The 24234-nt window shown below is 50.8% G+C and overlaps 1 protein-coding gene across 1 annotated transcript in view; it reads right to left on the reverse strand.

Moving 5' to 3' along the window:
- The window catches only part of vill (villin-like), a 119569-nt gene that overhangs the window by 47349 nt on the left and 47986 nt on the right, over positions 1-24234 (reverse strand). The window contains exons 3-8 of the mRNA XM_067968361.1: positions 16028-16102; positions 10176-10372; positions 9040-9148; positions 6871-6981; positions 2554-2759; positions 408-486 (exon numbers count right to left, since the gene is read on the reverse strand). Of these exons, the coding sequence (XP_067824462.1) occupies positions 408-486; positions 2554-2759; positions 6871-6981; positions 9040-9148; positions 10176-10372; positions 16028-16102 (777 nt within the window). The remainder of the gene's footprint in view (positions 1-407; positions 487-2553; positions 2760-6870; positions 6982-9039; positions 9149-10175; positions 10373-16027; positions 16103-24234) is intronic.

A 24234-nucleotide genomic window follows, 5' to 3' on the forward strand; every position in this document is an offset into this window, starting at 1 on the left:
AGGATGGATACTAAGGAGCTTTTTCCCTTCGTTGAGGGTTCTATAACAAGGGGACATAGATTCAAGGTAAAAGGCGGGAGGTTTAGAGGGGATTTGAGAAAGAACTTTTTCACCCAGAGGGTGGTTGGAGTCTGGAACTCACTGTCTGAAAGGGTTGTGGAGGCAGGAACCCTCACAACATTCAAGAAGCATTTGGATGAGCACTTGAAATGCCATAGCATACAAGGCTACGGACCAAATGCTGGAATATGGGATTAGAGTAGACAGGGCTGATGGCCGGCGCGGACACGATGGGCCGAAGGGCCTCTATCCTTGCTGTATAACTCTATGACTGTATGACTTTCACCCCCTCCACGTGTAGAGGCCCACTGTGAAGATAAATAACAAGGCTGAAGTGTACGACTTACCTCATGTTTAAGCAGATCCTGGGTCAAAGGTCGTGTGGCTACTTCCTGCACCATCAGACTCCCAGTAGCATCTGAAACACTGGAAAGAGAGTGAAGCAGAAGTGATTCCAAGTTAAGTTCAGGCAGGATGAATGGCTAGTGAGTACAAGACAGGGGTTCAGAGAAAGCCCTAAACCCTCAACCAACGCCAAGCTCGAGTGGTTTTACAGAATTTCCCTACGGTCGCTGCCGATCGTTTTCTCTTTACTTTATCACTCCGGCCTCCCCCTCCCTGTCTTCCCAAAATTCACCTCGGGCTTTCATCCTGACTGAGTTTAATTGAACCTGAATCCAACGGCTGTCACAATTACCAGGACTCCCCCCCCCCCTCCCCCCCCCACCCCGACCATCAGGGAAACCGAACCCATTCTGCTTCGTGGGGCCACCGGGTGGTTGTGGTGGGTTAGCCCGCTGACCTTTCACCTCTGCAGCATGGGCTCAAATCCAACCCAAACCCAAACGGGACGCTAGTCTCCCTCCTTTTCTCAGACAGCCACCAGGACCCTGGGTCAAAGCCTTAGGCCGTCTCAAGCAACACCAGTTTTCCAGTCATCCCACCCTTCACGGCAGGTTGGAGAACGGCACCGAGCTCTCGATCTCTTCCTGACCACACGTCAGTTCCAACCCAGGAAGACCCAGCACTTTACCATCGTTACACAAGCAGGAAAAGGTGCGCAAGACCAGCCCTGGGGATAAGTCTGCCACCATTTTCCTTCCCGTGTTTTTTTTTGGGGGAAACAACAGACCTCTCCGCCTGCCGATCCCCGATGGCGACGCGGCTGAGATCTGTTCATCAAAGTGTCCCAACTCCTCAGGGCACTCCAAACCTCTGACGTCACCTAGTGGGAGCCCCAGCTTTAGAATCATAGAATCATAGAAGTTTACAACATGGAAACAGGCCCTTCGGCCCAACATGTCCATGTCGCCCAGTTTATGCCACTAAGCTCGTCCCAATTGCCTGCACTTGGCCCATATCCCTCTATACCCATCTTACCCATGTAACTGTCCAAATGCTTTTTAAAAGACAAAATTGTACCCGCCTCTACTACTGCCTCTGGCAGCTCGTTCCAGACACTCACCACCCTTTGAGTGAAAAAATTGCCCCTCTGGACCCTTTTGTATCTCTCCCCTCTCACCTTAAATCTATGCCCCCTCGTTATAGACTCCCCTACCTTTGGGAAAAGATTTTGACTATCGACCTTATCTATGCCCCTCATTATTTTATAGACTTCTATAAGATCACCCCTTAACCTCCTACTCTCCAGGGAAAAAAGTCTCAGTCTGTCTAACCTCTCCCTATAAGTCAAACCATCAAGTCCCGGTAGCATCCTAGTAAATCTTTTCTGCACTCTTTCTAGTTTAATAATGGAGTTTAATAATAATCTAGTTTAATAATAATCTAGTTTAACAATAATCTAGTTTAATAATAGTTTGGAGGCAAAGTTGAGAATGGGCTTTGAACCCAGGTGTCCTACAACAGGATAAATAAATATATTAAAGATTCTACGCCATATTTCCCGAATAGCTTGGTGGGAAAATGCACTCTCTCCTTCTGAGTCAGGAGGTGGTGGGTTCAAGACCAACTCCAGAGCCTCGAGTCGCATAATCCAGGCTGACACTCCCAGTGCAGTACTGAGGGAGTGCTGCACCGTCGAAGGTGCCGTCTTTCGGCTGAGACGTCTGCCCTCTCAGGTGGGCATAAACGATCCCATGGCCACTATTTCAAAGAAGAGCAGAGGAGTTCTCCCCCGTTGGCCTCGCCAATATTTATCCCTCAACCAACATCACTAAAACAAATTATCTGGTCATTATCTCATTGCTGTTTGTGGGATCTTGCTCGGCACAAAATTAACTGCCGTGTTTCCTACATTACAACAGTGACCACACTTCAAAAGTACTTCATTCGCTGTGAAGCGCTTTGGGACGTCCTGAGGACGTGAAAGGCACTATATAAATGCAAGTCCTTTCCCTCTTTCTTTTCTTAGTCAACAGCTCCATTATCGTTGTATCTCTGACTATCAGGAGGGTAGAAGACGAACTAGCTGGTTTGTTTGCGTGTAGCGATTCCTATGTTCCTAAGTATTTGGCCTATTAATGAGTGACCTACTGGTAAAGCCTGACGTTGGATTTCTGGAGCTGGTCCGCTCTGTCATCGGGTGGGGCCTCCTTCAGCTCCCCTCTCCGCTCTCCGAGTACAGCCGTCATTATTTTCATCAGCTCGGGATACTGGTCCTCCTGGTCTGCATCAACGATGCCGATCTGAGCACGCCCACCTCGCTCCCGGTCCTTGATATCCTGGGCCAGCATCAGGGCCTGGGTGAGAGAGAGAGAGAGAGAGTGTGAGTGTGAGAAAGAGAGGGAGAGAGAGAGGGGGGGAAGAGAGAGAGAGAGGGGGGAAGAGAGAGAGAGGGGGGAAGAGAGAGAGAGGGGGCGAAGAGAGAGAGAGGGGGCGAAAAGAGAGAGAGAGGGGGAAGAGAGAGAGAGGGGGGGGAAGAGAGAGAGAGAGGGGGTGGAAGAGAGAGAGAGAGGGGGGGGAAGAGAGAGAGAGAGGGGGGAAGAGAGAGAGAGAGAGAGGGAAGAGACAGACAGAGAGAGAGGGAAGAGACAGACAGAGAGAGACGGAAGAGACAGACAGAGAGAGACGGAAGAGACAGACAGAGAGAGAGGGAAGAGACAGACAGAGAGAGAGGGAAGAGACAGACAGAGAGAGAGGGAAGAGACAGACAGAGAGGGAAGAGACAGACAGACAGAGAGGGAGGGAAGAGACAGACAGAGAGGGAAGAGACAGACAGAGAGAGACGGAAGAGACAGACAGAGAGAGAGGGAAGAGACAGACAGAGAGAGAGGGAAGAGACAGACAGAGAGAGAGGGAAGAGACAGACAGAGAGAGAGGGAAGAGACAGACAGAGAGGGAAGAGACAGACAGAGAGAGAGGGAGGGAAGAGACAGACAGAGAGGGAAGAGACAGACAGAGAGAGAGGGAAGAGACAGACAGAGAGAGAGGGAAGAGACAGACAGAGAGAGAGGGAGGGAAGAGACAGACAGAGAGGGAAGAGACAGACAGAGAGAGAGGGAAGAGACAGACAGACAGAGAGGGAAGAGACAGACAGAGAGAGAGGGAAGAGACAGACAGAGAGAGAGGGAAGAGACAGACAGAGAGAGAGGGAGGGAAGAGACAGACAGAGAGGGAAGAGACAGACAGAGAGAGAGGGAAGAGACAGACAGAGAGAGAGGGAGGGAAGAGACAGAGAGAGAGGGAAGAGACAGACAGAGAGAGAGGGAAGAGACAGACAGAGAGAGAGGGAAGAGACAGAGAGAGAGAGAGGGGAGACAGAGAGAGAGAGAGGGGAGACAGAGAGAGAGAGAGGGGAGACAGAGAGAGAGAGAGGGGAGACAGAGAGAGAGAGAGAGGGGAGACAGAGAGAGAGAGAGAGGAGACAGAGAGAGAGGGAGGGGAGACAGAGAGAGAGGGAGAGGGAGGGGAGAGAGAGAGGGAGAGGGAGGGGAGAGAGAGAGGGAGAGGGAGGGGAGGGAGAGAGGGAGAGAGGGGGAGGGAGAGAGAGAGAGGAAGAGAGAGAGAGAAAAGAGAGAGAGAGAAAAGAGAGAGAGAGAGAAAAGAGAGAGAGAGAGGAGAGATAGACAGAGAAAGAGTGAGAGAGAGGGAGTGAGTGAGAGAAAGAGACACACACACACAGATAAACAGAGAGAGAGAGGGAGACAGAGCATTACGTACTGGCACCATGTCCCATTCACCTAATCCAATGCTCTCCAGGCCGTCCTCCCACCTTCCATCCTCTAAACTTCAGCACATCCAAAACTCTGCTGTCTGTATCCTAACTCGCACCAAGTCCCGTTCACCCATCACCCCTAGGCTCGCTGACCTACATTGGCTCCCGATCCAGCAACGCCTCGATTTTAAAATTCTCAACCTTGTTTTCAAATCCCTCTATGCCCTCTCCCCCTCCCTATCTCTGTAACCTCCTCCAGCCCTACAACCCTCCGAGATCTCTGCGCTCCTCCAATTCTGGCCTCTTGCGCATCCCCCGATTTCCTTCGCTCCACCGTTGGTGGTCACGTCTCAGCTGCCTGGATCCTAAGCTCTGGAATTCTCTCCCTGAATCTCTCCGCCTCGCTCTCTCTCTCTCTCCTTTAAGACGTTCCTTAAAACCTAGCTCTTTGACCAAGCTTTTGGTCACCTGACCTAATATCTCCGTATGTGGTGCGGGTGTTGTCTGATTATATTCCTGTGAAGCGCCTTGGGGATGATAAACGGGCGAGACGCAGACGCCCGATGTCACTTGGCGGTTTCGGGCCTGAGGACATTCTACTGACTCCAATGTCGGCTGCAGGTAGATCCAGGAGGGAGGGGAAACCGAGGGTGGGAGGGGAAACCGAGGGCGGGAGGGGAGGGGAGGGGAGGGGAAACGGAGGGGATGGAGAGGGGAGGGGGAGAGGAAGAGGGGGGGACGGGGAGCGGGGGGGAAGGGGAGGGGAAACGGAGGGGATGGAGAGGGGAGGGGGAGAGGAAGAGGGGGGGACGGGGAGCGGGGGGGAAGGGGAGGGGAACGGGAAGCGGAAGGGAGGGGGAGGGGAACGGGAAGCGGAAGGGAGGGGGAGAGGGAGCGGAAGGGAGGGGGAGGGGAACCGGAAGGGGGAGGGGGAGGGGGTGGGGGAGGGGGAGGGGGAAGGGGAGCGGAAGGGAGGGGGAGGGGGAAGGGGAGCGGAAGGGAGGGGGAGGGGGAAGGGGAGCGGAAGGGAGGGGGAGGGGGAAGGGGAGCGGAAGGGAGGGGGAGGGGGAAGGGGAGCGGAAGGGAGGGGGAGGGGGAGGGGGAGCGGAAGGGAGGGGGAGGGGGAGGGGGAGCGGAAGGGAGGGGGAGCGGAAGGGAGGGGGAGCGGAAGGGAGGGGGAGCGGAAGGGAGGGGGAGCGGAAGGGAGGGGGAGCGGAAGGGAGGGGGAGCGGAAGGGAGGGGGAGCGGAAGGGAGGGGGAGCGGAAGGGAGGGGGAGCGGAAGGGAGGGGGAGCGGAAGGGAGGGGGGGCGGAAGGGAGGGGGGGCGGAAGGGAGGGGGAGCGGAAGGGAGGGGGAGCGGAAGGGAGGGGGAGCGGAAGGGAGGGGGAGCGGAAGGGAGGGGGAGCGGAAGGGAGGGGGAGCGGAAGGGAGGGGGGGGAGGGGGAGCGGAAGGGAGGGAGGGAGGAGGGGAAGCAGAGGGGAGGGGGAGGGTCTCGAGCCCGGGCCCCCTCAGGCCCACAGTATTTTGGTGGAGTCAGGAGGAGCAGCACCTCCGCCTTGTGGCTCCACAACAATTCAACGTTGAGAAAGTTTTGCGGGTCGAATTTGGAGCAATCTTTAGGGATCCTTTAAAGGGTTAAACAGAATGATACCGGGGCTAAAAGGTTAAATTCTGAGGACAGGTTGAATAGACTAGACTTATATTCCCGCGAGCATAGAAAATTATGGGGTGATGTAATTGAGATATTTAAGACAATTAAAGGATTTGCGTTGATTGAGAGAAACTATTTCCTCTGGTGAGGGGAGTCGTTAAAATTAGAGCCAGGCCGTTCAGGGGTGATGTCAGGAAGCACTTCTTCACACAAAGGGTGGTGGAAATCTGGAACTCTCTCCCACAAAGAGCTTTTGAGGCTGGGGGTCAATTGAAAATTCAAAACTGAGATTGATCGATTTTTGTTAGGCAAGGCTATTAAGGGTTATGGAACCGATTGACAAAGTTAAGATGGAGATCAGCCATGATCTAATGGAATGGCAGAACAGGCTCGAGGGGCTGAATGGCCTCCTCCTGCTCTTCTGTTCCGATGACCGCTCAGCGCCAGGGTGCGGCGCGCGCGCGCAGTTTGCACGACCAAGGAGGCCTACCGCCCGAGAGAAGACCCCTTTCAAAGTGGCAGTGGGTGGAGCGGCGAGTCTACTGACCCCATTTTGAGGGCCCTTAACGCCAGCCTTGGACAATCAAAACCGGCTGGAGAGCGCGGGCAGTACCCGGGAAGGGCTCTTGTTGGGTGAGGGGTGGCAAGAGGCGGTGTTACGGTGGGGGTCACCGGAGGATTCCACATGACCTGAACGGCCTCCTCATCTCCGCCTGAAACGTCGGGAGTGAATCTCTTTCGGGCGCAAACGGGTTGGGCGGTGGGGTGGGGGGGGGGGGGGGGGGGTGGTGGGGAAAGAGGTTGGAGCGGGAAAATCCCCAAAGGAATTCACCCCCCTACTATCGCTGCCACTCGGCTCAGTCCGGATGACCAACGCTGCTTGTCGGTTGGTCCACTCTCTTCCCCCCCGCCGCCCCCCCCACCCCCCCCCCCCCGAATCCTGATCATGGTTTCTGCCCTGTTTTGACCCTTGACCCCTTTTCGTGCTCGATTCACTGCAAGAGAAAGGGGTTTCCGAGCAGCCGTCGCTGCAAAGCCACTGACCTTTAACCTCTCCGTCCTGTTACTGTGCGGCGCATTCCACTGGACGATGACTTTGCCCAAATCCAAGAGGAAAACATCGCCGGAGTTGAAGCTGCTCCAGGAAAGTTCCACCTGAGAAGAAATGAATAATTGGTCCCAAAAAAAAAAAATCCACGTATAAATCTCATGAACCTTTTCGGAAAACACAAATCTCATCTTTGACCCCAATTCTCTCCCTCTTCCCCTTCCTGAACTCGGAAGCTCCTCCCACGAGGGGCGGAAATCGGGGCCTGCAGTGCTGTGGCCGCCCCTCCCAAACCCGCGACCTCTACCACCTAGGACAAGGGCAGCAGGCACATGGGAACAACACCACCTGCACATTCCCCTCCAAGTCACACGGAGTAGCACTCCCGCCTCTGAGCCACAAGGTCGTGTGTTCGAGCCTCACTCCAGAGACTGGAGCACAAAAACCTAGGCCGACGCTCCCAGTGCAGTACTGAGGGAGCGCTGCACTGTCGGAGGCGCCGCCTTTCGGATGAGACGTCAAACAGAGGCCCTGGCTGCCCTCTCAGGTGGACGTAAAAGATCCCATGGCCACTATTTCGAAGAAGAGCAGCGGAGCCCTCCCCGGTGTCCTGGGCCAATACTTATCCCTCAACCAACATCTCTAAAAAAAAAACAGATGATCTGGTCATTTATCTCATTGCTGTTTGTGGGATCTTGCTGTGCGCAAATTGGCTGCCGCTTCGTACATTACAAGAGTGACTACATTTCAAAAGTATTCATTGGCTGTAAAGCTCTTTGAGACATCCTAAGATCATGAAAGGCACTATATAAATGCCTTTTACTGGTGAGGCTGTGGATAGTAGTGGGGCTTCCCAAAGTGACCCCTGAGTGACAGCAGGCTATTTGACTTGGGAGGGCAGTCCGAGTAACGCCCAGTCCAACTAATGTCCATACACCCCACCCCCAACACAAAGCAACAGCAACTATTGGATGGTGAGCCGGAGTGGGAATCCTGGTGGATTTTCCCTGTCCCCAGCCAAGGGAAGCAGAAACCATCGACAAGGCACAAGTCAGGAGTGTGATGGAACACTCTCCACTTGCCTGGATGAGTGCAGCTCCAACAACGCTCAAGAAGCTCGACACCATCCAGGATAAAGCAGCCCGCTCGATTGGCACCCCATCCACCACCCTAGACATTCACTCCCTTCACTACCGGCGCACTGTGGCTGCAGTGTGTACCATCCACAGGATGCACTGCAGCAGCTCGCCAAGGCTTCTTCGACAGCACCTCCCAAACCCGCGACCTCTACCACCTAGAAGGACAAGGGCAGCAGGCACATGGGAACACCACCACCTGCACGTTCCCCTCCAAGTCATACACCATCCCGACTTGGAAATATATCACCGTTCCTTCATTGTCGCTGGGTCAAAATCCTGGAACTCCCTTCCTAACAGCACTGTGGGAGAACCTTCACCACACGGACTGCAGCGGTTCAAGAAGGCGGCTCACCACCACCTTCTCAAGGGGCAATTAGAGATGGGCAATAAATGCCGGCCTTGTCAGCAATGCCCAAATCGCATTCAAAGATGGTGATCGGATGGCATCCCTGTGCCACACTGTAGCTTCTCACTCCGCAATGGGAGAGTTGTAGCAAGTGGCACTGGTGCTATTGGCAACTTCTTTTCTGTTCGTTTTGGTATGTTACATTCGCAAATTTACTTCCGGCACCGATCGCGGCCGTGGGGTGCCCACCGCCTGATCGCGGCCGCGGGGCGCCCACCGCCTGATCGCGGCCGCGGGGCCCCCACTGCCTGATCGCGGCCGCGGGGCGCCCACCGCCTGATCGCGGCCGCGGGGCCCCCACTGCCTGAACGCGGCCGCGGGGCGCCCACCGCCTGATCGTGGCCGCGGGGTGCCCACTGGTGTACCTCGGACATTATTGGTTTTCACACCAAAGAGGAAACAGGAGGTTATCCAGGCTTGGCAGAGTCAGTACAATCGCTGGTTAAGTCAATTCCCTCACCCGTTAAGTCAGTTCCCTCACCGATTAAGTCAGTTCCCTCACAGATTAAGTCAGTTCAGCGTCTCTTCCAGCCAGCTGTAGGCCTCTCCATTTGGACTTAACCTGGGCAAAGTTGCCTTCAAGTGGGCCCCACCGTACAGGTGCCACATTCACATCTTACCTCCGTAGCAGTCACGTTCTTCTTCCCCTTGGCGTGCAGCAGTCGTCTGATGTTGTACACGTTCGTCTCCACGTGTTTGAATCCTGAGGCCACACCTCCTTTCTTGTACCTGTGGTGTGACAACATCGCCACGGTTACTGACGCCCGGCGGGGGGTGGGGGGAAGCAGCTCGGCAGTCGTCGTGGGGGCAATTGTGTCGTTAATCGGTGCTTCGGCGTTTCTCATCCCCACGTTCCCTCCCCACGTTCCCCCCCCCCGCCCCTCCCCCTCCCCCTCCCCTCCTCTCCCACTCATGTTTTTCCTTCCGTCTCCTCCTTGCGGGAACAATGACCCCAGGGGTGCTGGTCATCCGCGCCCCAAGGGGCCAGGAGTGGTGAGTGGCGAAAATTGACTGCAGGGCCGAGGGCCTACAGAGCCAGGGCCTCATCCAACGTCCGTAGACACACTGTCCAGCGGGGAGCGCTCGGCAGTGGGAAACCTGAGCTGATTTTAACTTCCCCAACCCAGAGGGGTTTGGGGGGTGAGGGGGGGGGGTGGTACTGAGGCCAATTATAGTGTCCGTACTCATGCCCTGGTTGAGATCAGCTAACTCGGCACAAGCTGGGGATGGGAAATACAAATATTAGGGCCTATAATTTAGGGAGCTTCTTTTCCCTGAAAGTTTCCCCTTGTCTTAAAGAGGGGGCTAGCAGAGAAGGTTAAGGGGAGGTTTAATAGAGGTGTTCAAAATTTATGACGGGGTTTTGATGGGAGTAAATAAGGAGAAACAGTTTCCACTGGCAGGAAGGTCGGTAACTAGAGGACACAGATTTAAGATAATTGGCAAAAGAACCAGAGAGGGGAGATGTGGAGAGTTTATTTATGATCTGGAATGCACTGCCTGAAAGCAGATTCAATGGTAACTTTCAAAAGGGCAAAATTGGATAAATACTTGAAGGGGAAAAAATTTGCAGGGGTATGAGGGAGGAGCAGAGGTAGTGTGGGACTAATTGGATAGCTCTTTTAAAGAGCCGGCACAGGTACGATGGGCCGAATGGCCTCCTTCTGTGCTGTAAGATTCAAGGTAGAAAAGAAACACAATCGCAGGCTCGTAGCTGAAGGCCAACAGGAAGAGGTCCATTTCCAAGGTTACTTACACGATGCCAGATTTGAAGTAGCTTTTGAACTCTGGAGACTCGTGACCCTGGGACTCCCGGTACTGGGTGGGGCCTCCCCCGAGGTAATCGTCCAGCTGGGTGACGTACATGGCCGCAGCCCCCTGCTCGTCCTGGGACGACGCGTTCCCTATCCAGTAATGGAGGGCTTGGGTTGTCCCTCTCGCCGTCTTACTAACCTGCGCGGAGAAACATCCAGTTTAATTTTCTTTCTTTTTCAACAACAATTTGCATTTATATAGCGCCTTTAACATAGTAAAACATCCCAAGGAGCTTCACAGAAGTGATTATCAGACAAAATCTGACCCCGAGCCACATGAGGAGATATTAGGACAGGTGACCAAAAGCTTGGTCAAAGAGGTAGGTTTTAAAGAGCGTCTCAAAGGAGGAGAGAGAGAGAGGTAGCAAGGCTACCTCTCCTCCTTTAAGATGCAGAGAGAAATGGTGAACGGTTGTTTTTTGGACTGGAGGGAGGTGTACAGTGGTGTTCCCCAAGGGTTGGTGCTGGGACCACTGCATTTCTTGATATATATTAATGACTTGGACTTGGGTGTACAGGGCACAATTTCAAAATTTGCAGATGACACAAAACTTGGAAGTGTAGTAAACAGTGAGGAGGATAGTGATAGACTTCAAGAGGATATAGACAGGCTGGTGGCATGGGCGGACACGTGGCAGATTAAATTTAATGCAGAAAAGTGTGGAGTGATACATTTTGGTAGGAAGAACAAGGAGAGGCAATATAAACTAAAGGGCACAATTCTAAAAGGGGTGCAGGAACAGAGAGATCTGGGGGAATGTATACACAAATCGTTGAAGGTGGCAGGGCAGGTTGAGAAAGCGGTTAAAAAAGCATACGGGATCCTGGGCTTTATAAATAGAGGCAGAGAGTACATAATGAGGGGCATAGATAAGGTAGATAGTCAAAATCTTTTCCCAAAGGTAGGGGAGTCTATAACGAGGGGGCATAGATTTAAGGTGAGAGGGGAGAGATACAAAAGGGTCCAGAGGGGCAATTTTTTCACTCAAAGGGTGGTGAGTGTCTGGAACGAGCTGCCAGAGGCAGTAGTAGAGGCGGGTACAATTTTGTCTTTTAAAAAGCATTTGGACAGTTACATGGGTAAGATGGGTATAGAGGGATATGGGCCAAGTGCAGGCAATTGGGACTAGCTTAGTGGTATAAACTGGGCGACATGGACATGTTGGGCCGAAGGGCCTGTTTCCATGTTGTAAACTTCTATGATTCTATGATTCTAAGCAAGGAGGTTATGGTGAACCTTTATAAAACACTGGTTCGGCCACAACTGGAGTATTGAGTCCAGATCTGGGCACCGCACTTTAGGAAGGATGTGAAGGCCTTAGAGAGGGTGCAGAAAAGATTTACTAGAATGATTCCAGGGATGAGGAACTTTAGTTATGTGGATAGACTGGAGAAGCTGGGGTTGTTCTCCTTGGAACAGAGAAGGTTGAGAGGAGATTTGATAGAGGTGTTCAAAATAATGAAGGGTCTAGACAGAGAGAAACCGTTCCCACTGGTGGAAGGGTCAAGAACCAGAGGACATAGATTTAAGGTGATTGGCAAAAGAACCAAAGGTGACATGAGGAAAATCTTTTTACACAGCGAGGGCAATTAGGGATGGGCAATAAATGCTGGCCTCGCCAGCGACGCCCACATCCCGTGAACGAATAAAAAAGAAGAATTTAAAAAGTGGTTAGGATCTGGAATGCACTGCCTGAGGGGGTAGTGGAGGCAGATTCAATCATGGCTTTCAAAAGGGAATTGGATAAGTACTTGAAGGGAAAAAATTTGCAGGGCTATGGGGAAAGGGCGGGGGAGTGGGACTAGCTGGATTGCTCGTGCAGAGAGCCGGCATGGACTCGATAGGCTGAATGGCCTCCTTCCGTGCTGTAACCATTCTATCCTTCTAGGCGGAGAGGTTTTGGGAGAGAATTCCAGAGCCCAGGATCTAGACGGCTGAAGACATGGCCGCCAATGGTGGAGCGAAAGAAGTGGGGGATACACAGGACGCCAGAAATGGAGGAGCGCAGAGGTCTCAGAGGGTTGCAAGGCTGGAGGAGGATATGGAGATAGGAAGGGGGGAGGTCATGGAGAGATTTGAAAACAAGAATGAGAATTTTAAAATTGAGGCAATCCCGGACTGGGAGTCAATGTAGGTCAGCGAGCACAGAGGTGACGGGCGAACGGGAATTGGTGCGAGTTAGGATATGGGCAGCAGAGTTTTGGATGAACTCAAGTTTACGTAGGGTGCGAGGTGGGAGGCCGACCATTGCAATAGTCGAGTCTAGAGATGACAAAGGCATGGAGGAGGGTTTCAGCAGCACTTGAGCTGTTGTTGTTCCCCAATCACCTCCTGTTCTCTCCCCCTTGAAACCATGGGATTTGCTCGACAAAAAAAGACCATGGTCCATCTAGTCCGCCTTTGGTAGTCACGTGATACAATGATAATGGAGTTGATGACTAATCATAGCAATCAATCTTCATCAATTAGACGACAACAGACCCAGACATGAGGCGAGGAAAACCCCCACTGGTGAAGAGATTTGGGAACCACAGGTCCAAAGGCACCTGTTCCTCCCGAGACTGTTACCGCTCCATCGTACTCCCAGAAATAGAAAAACAGAATTTTTTTTAAATGGTGAGAAACTATTAAATGTTGGTGTTCAGAGAGACTTGGGTGTCCTCGTACAAGAAACACAAAAAGTTGGTATGCAGGTACAGCAGTCAATTAGGAAACCAAATGGCATGATGGCCTTTATTGAAAGGGGATTGGAGTACAAGAGTGAGGAAGTCTTACTCCAATTGTACAGGGCTTTGGTGAGACCTCACCTGGAGTACTGAGTACAGTTTTGGTCTCCTTATCTAAGGAAGGATATACTTGCCTTAGAGGGGGTGCATCAAAGGTTCACTAGATTAATTCCTGGGATGAGAGGGTTGTCCTATGAGGCGAGGTTGAGTAGAATGGGCCTATACTCTCTGGAGTTTAGAAGAATGAGAGGTAATCTCATTGAAACGTATAATGTTCTGAGGGGGCTTGACAGGGTAGATGCTGAGAGGTTGTTTCCCATGGCTGGAGAGTCTAGAACTAGGGGGCACAGTCACAGGATAAGGGGTCGGCCATTCAAGGCTGAGATGAGGAGGAATTTCTTCACTCAGAAGGTTTTGAATCTTTGGAATTCTCTACCCCAGAGGGCTGTGAATGCTCAGTCATTGAGTATATTCAAGGCTGAGATCGATAGATTTTTGGACTCTAGGGGAATCGAGGGATATGGGGATCGGGCAGGTAAGTGGAGTTGAGGTCGAAGATCAGCCATGATCTGATTGAATGGTGGAGCAGGCTTGAGGGGCTGTGTGGCCTACTCCTGCTCCTATTTCTTATGGTACACTTACCACATGTCATTCTCAAATTACTCATCTACCTTATGCCAACATCTTATTTTCTGAAAGAAATCTACACCCTCCAGTATATCGTCCAATGGGCTGCTCGCCACACATCTCCACCCTCACCACCCCACGTCCAGACAAGCGCCATTTCCAGCGGGGGCTGCGGGGCCAGGGATCAGGATTGAGAACCCTGCTTAACATTTCCCTCTCCCTACCGGTGCGGACAATGTCACCAACTGTAGCTCCTCTACCATCACTGCACAGTACAGGTAAGAGGTCAAGCCTGAGGCCTACCTGGCCTGGATGGCTCAGTGTTACACTGTGAGGCGCAGTGAATCCCTCAGCCATCAGGCCAGCTTAGGGCTGCCAACCCATCCAGGACTGCCCTGGAGTCTCCAGGAATTGAAGATTAATCTCCAGGACACTGCTGCGAGCAACACCCGGGAGAAAAATCACAGGGCCGTTAAAAGGAAAATGGTGTTTATTTTTAATTTTCTTTGAAGACTTTTGTTTATTAATTATAAAAATATCAAACATGAGGGGGAAAAGGCTGTTTGACTGACAGTCAAGAATCATTCACTCGGGTAACTAAGAGTCTGTTCACTTTCCGAAGGCGGGGAGCCGTGAGAGTGGACGTGTTGGGCGACCAATGGCGGGAGAGTGAGGGGGGGTGGTGGTTGTCGGCAGGGTGTCATGTGATGAAACCTCCTGGAATACAGAGTTGGCGACCTTAGGCCAGCTATATGTGTGTTAATCTAGTTCAGCTTTACGGCCCTTCACTGCCCTTTCACCTTGGGATCGGGATTAAACACAGCCCTGGGTAAGGGGATGCAGGTCTCCTGCCTTTGAAGGACGGGAGGACCCCTTCACTCTTGGATCTGCTTTTGAAACACCAGAGCTGCTGGACTTACTTAAAGTAAATGTACTGTACTAGAAAAGTTCTTTATTAAAAAGTGGATAAACATCTGGAATAATCTATCAGGTAGGACTGCAGGGTCAATGACATTAGAGGCATTAAAGGGTACAGACAGACAAATAACTAAAAGTATTGACGCAGGCCACAAAAAAAAAGCAAACTAAGCACTGGGGTTCATTTCTGGAGGGACAGAATTGAAAAAGCAGAGAAGTTATGTTAAACTTGTATAGAACCTTGGTTAGACCACACTTGGAGAACTGTGAACAGTTCTGGTCTCCAGATTATAAAAAGGATATAGAGGCACTGGAGAAGGTGCAAAAAAGATTTACTAGGATGATACCAGAACGGAGAGTTCTACGTATCAAGAAAGATTGAATAGGCTGGGGCTCTTTTCTCTAGAAAAGAAAAGACTGAGGGGTGACCTGATGGAGGTCTTTAAGATTATGAAGGGGTTTGATAGGGTAGAACTAGAGATGTTTCCACTTGTGGGGGAGACCAAAACTAAGGGCCATAAATATAAGATAGTCACTAATAAATCCAGTTGGGAATTCAGGATTAACTTTTTTTACTCAGAGAGTGGTTAGAATGTGGAACTCACTATCACAAGGAATAGTTGAGGCGAATAGTGTAGATACATTTAAGGGGAAGCTGGATAAACACATGAGGGAGAAAGGAATAGAAGGATATGCTGAGAGGGTTAGATGAAGTGGGGAGGGAGGAGGCTCGTGTGGAGCATAAACACCAGCATAGACCAGTTGGGCCGAATGGCCTGATTCTGTGCTGGAAATTCTATGTAAATCACATCCCGACGCCCATATCCTGAGAATGAATAATAACAATAATAACAATAAAATATGAGGCAGACCAGGCAGAGGTGGCAGGTCCCCTTCCCTCGTGAACCAGTCGGGTTTTAAATGACCGTCCAGCAGGTTTCCATGGTGATGTTTTCTGTTGCCGACCCCCATGTTACCAGCTTGATGGAATTGAATTCCACGAGCTGAAGTGGTGGGATCTGGAACACATTATGTTGCTGGTCCAGTCCCATAACCACCAGTCTTTATAAGGCTGGGACTGAGCCACATTGGGAGGCAGGGCGGAGGCAGCTTTAACGCGGGAGCGCTTGATGCTGACCCCTGGGGGAGGGGGGGGGTTAACCCCTGAAAACAGAGGGCATCCCATTCCTCAACCACTGACCTTCCTCAACCAATAAAAATTCACCAAAATAAATTTTAAAACTTAAATTTTAAAAATTGAAAATCAAAATTTGTTTTTTTTGCTATTTCTTTCCTCACGGGTTTCCCCCACCCCCCAACTCACCCCCTCCCCCACAATAAGGAGGGGAGGATGGATCAGTGACTTCCATTCAATCTGCTCTCTGGACTATCCCGTGTGGAGATACATCCAGCGGGCGGGAAGGTGCAACACAGACCCAGGTTTCATTGTTAATCTACATCTTATTAAAATCAGTTTTATTAAACAGGTTTCCCCCCCGCCATTCCTCCTTCTCGTACTCACAAACAGTATCAGGTAACAGTCTCCATCGAAGAAATTCCCGTATGCCTTCGGAGGGACAGGGACAACTTCCATTTTCTGTAAAAGATTCATGAGACCACATGAAGAAGTCAGTGGAGGGTCTCCCAGCCATGAACCGTCGGCCGGGTGGACAGCACTTTGTCAGACAAGGTTCTCCAGTCAACAACGTCTCAACAAAGGTCCCTTTAAATAAAGGTGGCTTTATTTGATCAGTGGACACGACCCAGTTCATCGCTCTACTGAACTTTCCTCGTTCCTCCCTTCTACACTTTCCGATACCCTCCTCCCCTCCTCATCCTCCCCTCCACCATCTCCCTCTTCTCCTCCTCCCCTCCTCCTCTTCTCCTCATCCCCCCTCTTCCTCCCCTCCACCACCTCTTCCTCCTCCTCCTCCCCTCCCCATCCCACCACCCTCCTCCTCCTCCCATCCTCCTCCTCCTCCCCTCCCTCTTCCTCCCCTCCACCGTCTACCTCTTCTCCTCCTCCACGTCTTCCTCCTCCCCCTCCTCCTGTCCTCCTCCTCCCCCCCCACCACCCTCCTCTTCCTCCTCCTCCTCCTCCTCCTCCTCCTCCCATCCTCCTCGTGTTGAAATTAAGACTCATCTCCCAAACAAATTCATTCTTGCTCCAGTAAGAATGAAGTTGCATTGATATAGCGCCCATCCTGTCCTCGAGTAATTCTAAAAGCCTCCATTAAATGTCCTCACAGCCTACTCTGCTCCCGTGGAAATAGTCCCCGCATCTCCAGTCTCGGTCCACGTTCCTTCAGTGGTGAAGATGGCTTTGTGAACCAGACTGGACCCCCACTGCCCCCCGCCAAGTCTGTGCTGATCTCAGCAACTTTACAATTGGCCTCAGTTCTCCTGAGCATTAGAGGGAGGGAAATCGTCCAGGCCCCACCCGCCCCCCCCGGCTCCTAATCGCTGCCCAGGGGTCCTCGTAGGGAAAGTGAACATCACAGAATCATAGAAAGGTTACAGCACGGAAGGAGGCCATTCAGCCCATCAAGTCCACGCCGGTGCCACATCATAGAATCATAGAAGGTTAAAGCACGGAAGGAGGCCATTCGGCCCATTGAGTCCGCGCCGGCTCTATGCAAGAGCAATCCAGCTAGTCCCACTCCCCCGCCTTATCCCCATAGCCCTTTCCTTTCAAGTACTTATCAGTTCCCTTTTGAAGGCCATGATTGAATCTGCCTCCACCACCCCCTCGGGCAGTGAATTCCAGATCATAACCACTCGCTGTGTAAAAACGTTTTTCCTCATGTCACCTTTGGTTCTTTTGCCAATCACCTTAAATCTGTGTCCTCTGGTTCTTGACCCTTCCGCCAATGGGAACAGTTTCTCTCTATCTACTCTCTCGAGACCCTTCATGATTTTGAACACCTCCATCAAATCTCCTCACAACCGTCTCTGTTCCAAGGAGAACAACCCGAGCTTCTCCAGCCTATCCACGTAATTTAAGTTCCTCATCCCTGGAATCATTCTAGTAAATCTCTTCTGCACTCTCTCTAAGGCCTTCACATCCTTCCCAAAGTGCGGTGCCCAGAACTGGTTGTGGCTGAACCAGTGTTTTATAAATGTTCATCATGACTTCCTTGCTTTTGTACTCTATGCCTCTATTTATAAAGCCCAGGATCCTGTATGCTTTTTTTAACCGTTTTCTCAACCTGCCCTGCCACCTTCAACGATTTGTGCACATATATATCCCCAGATCTCTCTGTTCCTGTACCTCTTTTAGAGTTGTGCCCTCTAGTTTATATTGCCTCTCCTCGTTCTTCCTTCCGAAATGTATCACTTTGCATTTTTCCGCGTTAAATTTCATCTGCCACGTGTCCGCCCATTCCACCAGGCTGTCTATATCCTCTTGAAGTCTATCACTATCCTCCTCACTGTTCACTACACTTTCAAGTTTTGTGTCATCTGCAAATTTTGAAATTGTGCCCTGTACACCCAAGTCCAAGTTATTAATATATATCAAGAAAAGCAGTGGTCCTAGTACCGACCCCTGGGGAACACCACTGTACACCTCCCATCAGTCCGAAAAACAACCTCTCACCCCTACTCTCTGTTTCCTGTCATTTAGCCAATTCTGTATCCATGTTGTTATTGTCCCCTTTATTCCATGGGTCGCAATCTTAATAGCAAGCCTACCATGTGGCATTTTATCAAACGCTTTTTTGAAAATCCATATGCACCACATCGACTGCATTGCCCTCATCTACCCTCTCTGTTACCTTTATCAGTTGGTTAAACACGATTTGTCTCTAACAAATCCGTGCTGGCTTTCCCTAATCAATCCACACTCGTCCAAGTGACTGTTAATTCTGTCCCAGATTATCGTTTCTAAAAGTTTCCCCACCACCGAGGTTAAACTGACTGGCCTATAGTTGCTGGGTTTATCCTTGCACCCTTTTTTGAACAAGGGTGTAACATTTGCAATTCTCCAGTCCTCTGGCACCACCCCCGTATTTAAGGATGTTTGGAAGATTATGGCCAGTATCTCCTCAATTTCACCCCTTACTTCCCTCAGCATTCTAGGATGCATCCCATCTGGACCGGGTGATTTATCTACTTTAAGTACAGCTAGCCTTTCTGGTATCTCTTCTTTATCAATTTTTAGTCCATCCAGTATCTTAACTATATCTTCCTTTACTGAGACTCTGGCAGCATCTACTTCCTTGGTAAAGACAGATGCAGAGTACTTATTTAGTACCTCAGCCATGCCCTCTGCCTCCATGAGTAGATCTCCTTTATGGTCCCTAATCGGCCCCACCCCTCCTCTTACTACCCGTTTACTGTTTACATGCCTGTAGAAGACTTTTGGATTCCCTTTTATGTTGGCCGCCAGTCTATTCTCACACTCTCTCTTTGCCCCTCTTATTTCCTTTTTCACTTCCCCTCTGAACTTTCTATATTCTGCCTGTTCTCACTTGTGTTATCAACCTGACATCTGTCATATGCCCCTTTTTTCTGCTTCATCTTACTCTCTATCTCCTTTGTCATCCAGGGAGCTCTGGCTTCAATTGCCCTACTTTTCTCCCTCGTTGGAATGTATCTTGTCTGTACCTGAACCATCTCCTCTTGAAAGGCCGCCCATTGTTCAATTACAGTTTTGCCTGCCAATCTTTGATTCCAATTTACCCGGGCCAGATCAGTGAAATTGATTCCAATTTACCCGGGCCAGACCAGCGCCATTGAAATTGGTGCTCCTCCAATTGAGTATTTTTTCTTTGGAGTGGTCAGTGTCCTTTTCCATCACTCGTCTAAACCTTATGAGACCATGATCACTATTCCCTAAATGCTCCCCCACTGACACTTGCTCCACTTGGCCCGTCTCATTCCCCAGAACCAAGTCCAGCAATGCCTCCTTCCTCGCTGGGCCAGAAACGTACTGGTCGAGAAAGTTCTCCTGAACACACTTCAAAAATTCCTCCCTCTCTGTGCCCCTTATATTATTATTGTTATCCCAGTCTATATTAGGATAGTTGAAGTCCCCAGTTATCACTACTCCATGGCTTTTGCACCTCTCTGTAATTTCCCTGCAAATTTGCTCCTCTGTATCCTTCCTACTAGATGGTGGCCTATAGAATACACCCAGTAATCATAGAATCATAGAAGTTTACAACATGGAAACAGGCCCTTCGGCCCAACATGTCCATGTCGCCCAGTTTATACCACTAAGCTAGTCCCAATTGCCTGCACTTGGCCCATATCCCTCTATACCCATCTAATGTAATGGCATCTCTATTGTTCCTCTACATCGCATGAGGACTGGATCGAGAGAGGCTCGAAACAGCCCTTCACATATGAAGAATGGCCACGGTGGTGGGGGGAGCGGGAGTACTGGAGGGCACCCAGGAGTCGTCAGGAGAGGAGGAAAGAAAAGTGGAGAGGAAAAAGTGTGGGTGAGGGGAAATATCATCGTTTTGGAAAGAGGAATATCCCACAAGAGCTGCACGTTACCGTATAACCCCTCCCCCTCAATCAAACATAGTTGGATACCCTGCCACACTCGCACACCGGGGGGGGGGGGGGCGATCACCTGGACGGTGCCTCAAGGAGAGGAGAAGGAGGCAGCACAGGACAAAAAGAGCTGATCAGGAGTTCCGTAACTTGCGACCGATTGAAAAAAAAAAAGAGACCACGGCCTCAGCGTAAGTCCCACTTAAAGGGCCGCAGACTGCATCGGAAATGTTTCCCGACGCCCTTCCTCATTTCACAAGATCACGAGATAATTAGGGACGAGGCAGGCCATTCGGCCCTTCCATCCAGAATGACCCTTATGTCCCCCACAATGCAGCATCCAATTGGTTCTTAAATTATTTTGTTTTTCTCTCTTTTTAAGCCTGCGATGTGACTTGGGACGTTTTGCTCCATTAAAAGGTGCTATATATAAATTCCAGTTAAATAATTCCGGAATTTTCACCTCCACTACATTCCCCTGGAGTCCGTTCCGTGTGTTCGTAGAATCATAGAAACATACAGCGCAGAAGGAGGCCATTCCACCCATCGTGCCTGTGCCAGCTCTTTGAAAGAGCTATCCAATTAGTCCCACTTCCCCTGCCCCCTCTCCCCCCCCCTGCTCTTTTCCCTTCAAATTTAGGTCACTCTTTGCATTAAGAAGGGTTAAATTGTATTTAAGATGATTAAAGGATTTGATGGGGCAGAGAGAGAGAAACTATTTCCTCTGGTGGGGGGAGTCCAGAACAAGGGGGCGTAACCTTAAAATTAGAGCCAGGCCGTTCAGGAGGTGATGTCAGGAAGCACTTCTTCACACAAAGGGGAGTGGAAATCTGGAACTCTCTCCCCCAAAAAGCTGTTGAGGCTGGGGGTCAATTGAAAATTTCAAAACTGAGATTGATAGATTTTTGTTGGGAGAGGGTATTAAGGATTACAGAACCAAGGCGGGTAAATGGAGTTAAGATACAGATCAGCCATGACATCACTGAATGGCGGAACAGGTTCGATGGACTGAATGGCCTTCTCTTGTTCCTATGTTCCTTAAGGAGTAAATTCTTCCACCTCCTTAACATCGCCCGTCTCTGCCCCTGCCTCAGCTCATCTGTTGTTGAAACCCTCACCCATGCCTTTGTTACCTCGAGACTTGACTATTCCAATGCTCTCCTGGCCGGCCTCCCATCTTCCACCCTCCATAAACTTGATTTTAAAATTCTCATCGTCGTGTATCAATCCCTCCATGGCCTCGACCCCTCCCTCTCTCTGTGACCTCCTCCAGCACTACATCCCTCCGAGATCTCTGCGCTCCTCCAATTCTGGACTCTTGCACATCCCCCGATTTTCATCGCTCCACCATTGGCGGCCGTGCCTTCAGCTGCCTAGGCCTTGAGCTCTGGAATTCCCTCCTTAAATCTCTCCGCCTCTCTACCTCTCTCTCCTCCTTTAAGACCTACCTCTTTGACCAAGCTTTTGGTCACCTGTCCTAATATCTCCTTATGTGGCTCGGTGTCAAATTTTGTTTGATAATCGCTCCTGTGAAACGCCTTGGGACGTTTTTACCACGTTAAATAAATAAATGCAAGTTTTTGTTGTTGTTGTTGTTGTTGTGAGCACATCAGTCCTAAATTTGCCTTCTTTACAAACACATATCGTTAAAAATGTGTCACCGGGATAAAGCAGCGCACAGCTCCTCCTCTTTACCCCAAACTGTTTAGTACACCGAACGCTCCCCACCCCCTCCTCATCTATCCACCCCACCCCACTGCACCCTGTGTCTGGCTCCCAGCAAAAAAACCCAGCTGGCAAGATCTGGAGAGAAAGTCCTCCCTGGTTTCTGTTGACTGCGTTTACCTCACGGCAACCTTCACCAGCCAATGCTGCTCTCGCCACTATCGGCCAGACACATCTCAAGAGGAGCGATATTCCAGCTCACAGCAGCGTGGAAGAGAAACACATTTTTTTTAAACCTGTTATCGGGGGCTCGGGAGGTGGGCGACGGTGGCCGGGCCACGTTTATTGCCCACCCCTCGTTGTCCTCGGGTGGTGGCAGTGGGCCCTTAATCTGAAGGGATTGGTTTTTTTTTTGTTACAACCGAGTGGCTTACAGGCTACTTCAAGGGAACTGAGGGTCAACGTCACAGTGTGGGACTGGAGTCGTGTGTGAGGCCAGGCTGGTTAAGGACGGGAGGTTTCCCTTCCCTGAAGGACATTAGTGAACCAGTCGGGTTTTATTTTAACAACAATCCGACAGCTTTTCATGGCCATTGATTTCCTGGCAACACAGCCCCACCAATCACCAGGTTTATTGAAGTCAACTTCCTAGTTAGCCAATAACACTGACAACTTGCATTAACAAAACACTTCTAACGTCCCCAAGCCGCTTCGCGGAATCAGGCAAAAATAAAAAATCGAAGTTGAGCCAAAGAAGGAGATATTAGGAGCGGTGACTAAGACCCTCCTTAAAACCCATCTCGTTGACCAAGCTTTTAAAGGAAGAGAGAGAGAGAGAGAGAGAGAGAGAAAGAAAGAGAGAGGTAGAGAGAGGTTTAGGGAGGAATTCCAGAGCTTAGGGTCTAGACGGCTGAAGACACAACCGCCAATGGTGGGGCAAAGGGAGGGGCGGATGCACAAGAGGCCAGAGTTGTAGAGTTCTGGGAGGGGTTGTAGGGCTGGAGGAGGTTATGGAGATAGGGAAGGGGGCGAGGCCATGGAGGAGGATTTTAAAAATTATTCGTTCAGGGATGTGGGCGTCGCTGGAGAGGCCGGCATTTATTGCCCATCCCTAATTGCCCTTGAGAAGGTGGTGGTGAGCCACCTTCTTGAACCGCTGCAGTCCGTGTGGTGAAGGTTCTCCCACAGTGCTGTTAGGAAGGGAGTTCCAGGATTTTGACCCAGCGACGATGAAGGAACGGCGATATATTTCTAAGCCGGGATGGTGTGTGATTTGATGGGGAACGTGCAGGTGGTGTTGTTCCCATGTGCCTGCTGCCCTTGTCCTTCTAGGTGGTAGAGGTCGCGGGTTTGGGAGGTGCTGTCGAAGAAGCCTTGGCGAGTTGCTGCAGTGCATCCTGTGGATGGTACACACTGCAGCCACTGTGTGCCTGTGGTGAAGGGAGTGAATGTTTAGGGTGGTGGATGGGGTGCCAATCAAGTGGGCTGCTTTGTCCTGGATGGTGTCGAGCTTCTTGAGTGTGGTTGGAGCTGCACTCATCCAGGCAAGTGGAGAGTATTCCATCACATTCCTGACTTGTGCCTTGTAGATGGTGGAAAGGCTTTGAGGAGTCAGGAGATGAGTCACTCGCCGCAGAATACCCAGCTTCTGACCTGCTCTTGTAGCCACAGTATTTATATGGCTGGTCCAGTTAAGTTTCTGGTCAATGGTGACCCCCAGGATGTTAATGGTGGGGGATTCGGCGATGGTAATGCCGTTGAACGTCAAGGGGAGGTGGTTAGACACTCTCTTGTTGGAGATAGTCATTGCCTGGCACTTGTCTGGCGCGAATGTTACTTGCCACTTATGAGCCCCTGGTTTTTGTCCAGGTCTTGCTGCATGCGGGCATGAGGGGTTGCGAATGGAACTGAACACAGTGCAATCATCAGCGAACATCCCAATTTCTGACCTTATGATGGAGGGAAGGTCATCGATGAAGATGTTTGGGCCTAGGACACTGCCCTGAGGGACTCCTGCAGCAATGTCCTGGGGCTGAGATGATTGGCCTCCAACAACCACTACCGTCCACCTTTGTGCTAGATGTGACTCCAGCCACTGGAGAGTTTAAACGCGACAAGATTTGAACTCGTGGGTTGCTAGTCCAGTACCATAACCACCGCTCTTACTATATGGCCCTAAAAATGGCTGCCTCCATCATGCCATTTTTTTTCTATCTGTCGGCGCCAAACGTTGCCAGTTACTTCAGAGCCGCCTCAAGAAGAACTGGTTCCGCACAAGGGGCGGGGGGGGGGGGGGCCAGCTGACCTTGCACCGAACACACCCCGTTTATTCCTCGGGCCGGAATCAGCAACATTTTGGACAAAGGACTGGTGCCGTTCAGGGAGAAGCAGAGCCCAGCACCCCCTTATCAGGGCATCAAATGCCAGCCTTGCCAGCGTCGCCCACAATGGATTAAAAAAAAGTGACGCTGCTCCAGATTTATTACAAGGGATTCTGGGATTTTTATTGCCTTTCGGGAGAACGTTCCATGATTCTCTTCACTTTTAATTAGACTCCCA

The sequence above is a fragment of the Heptranchias perlo genome, chromosome 2 (genome assembly GCF_035084215.1).
Source record: "Heptranchias perlo isolate sHepPer1 chromosome 2, sHepPer1.hap1, whole genome shotgun sequence".
Classification (NCBI taxonomy): domain Eukaryota; kingdom Metazoa; phylum Chordata; class Chondrichthyes; order Hexanchiformes; family Hexanchidae; genus Heptranchias; species Heptranchias perlo.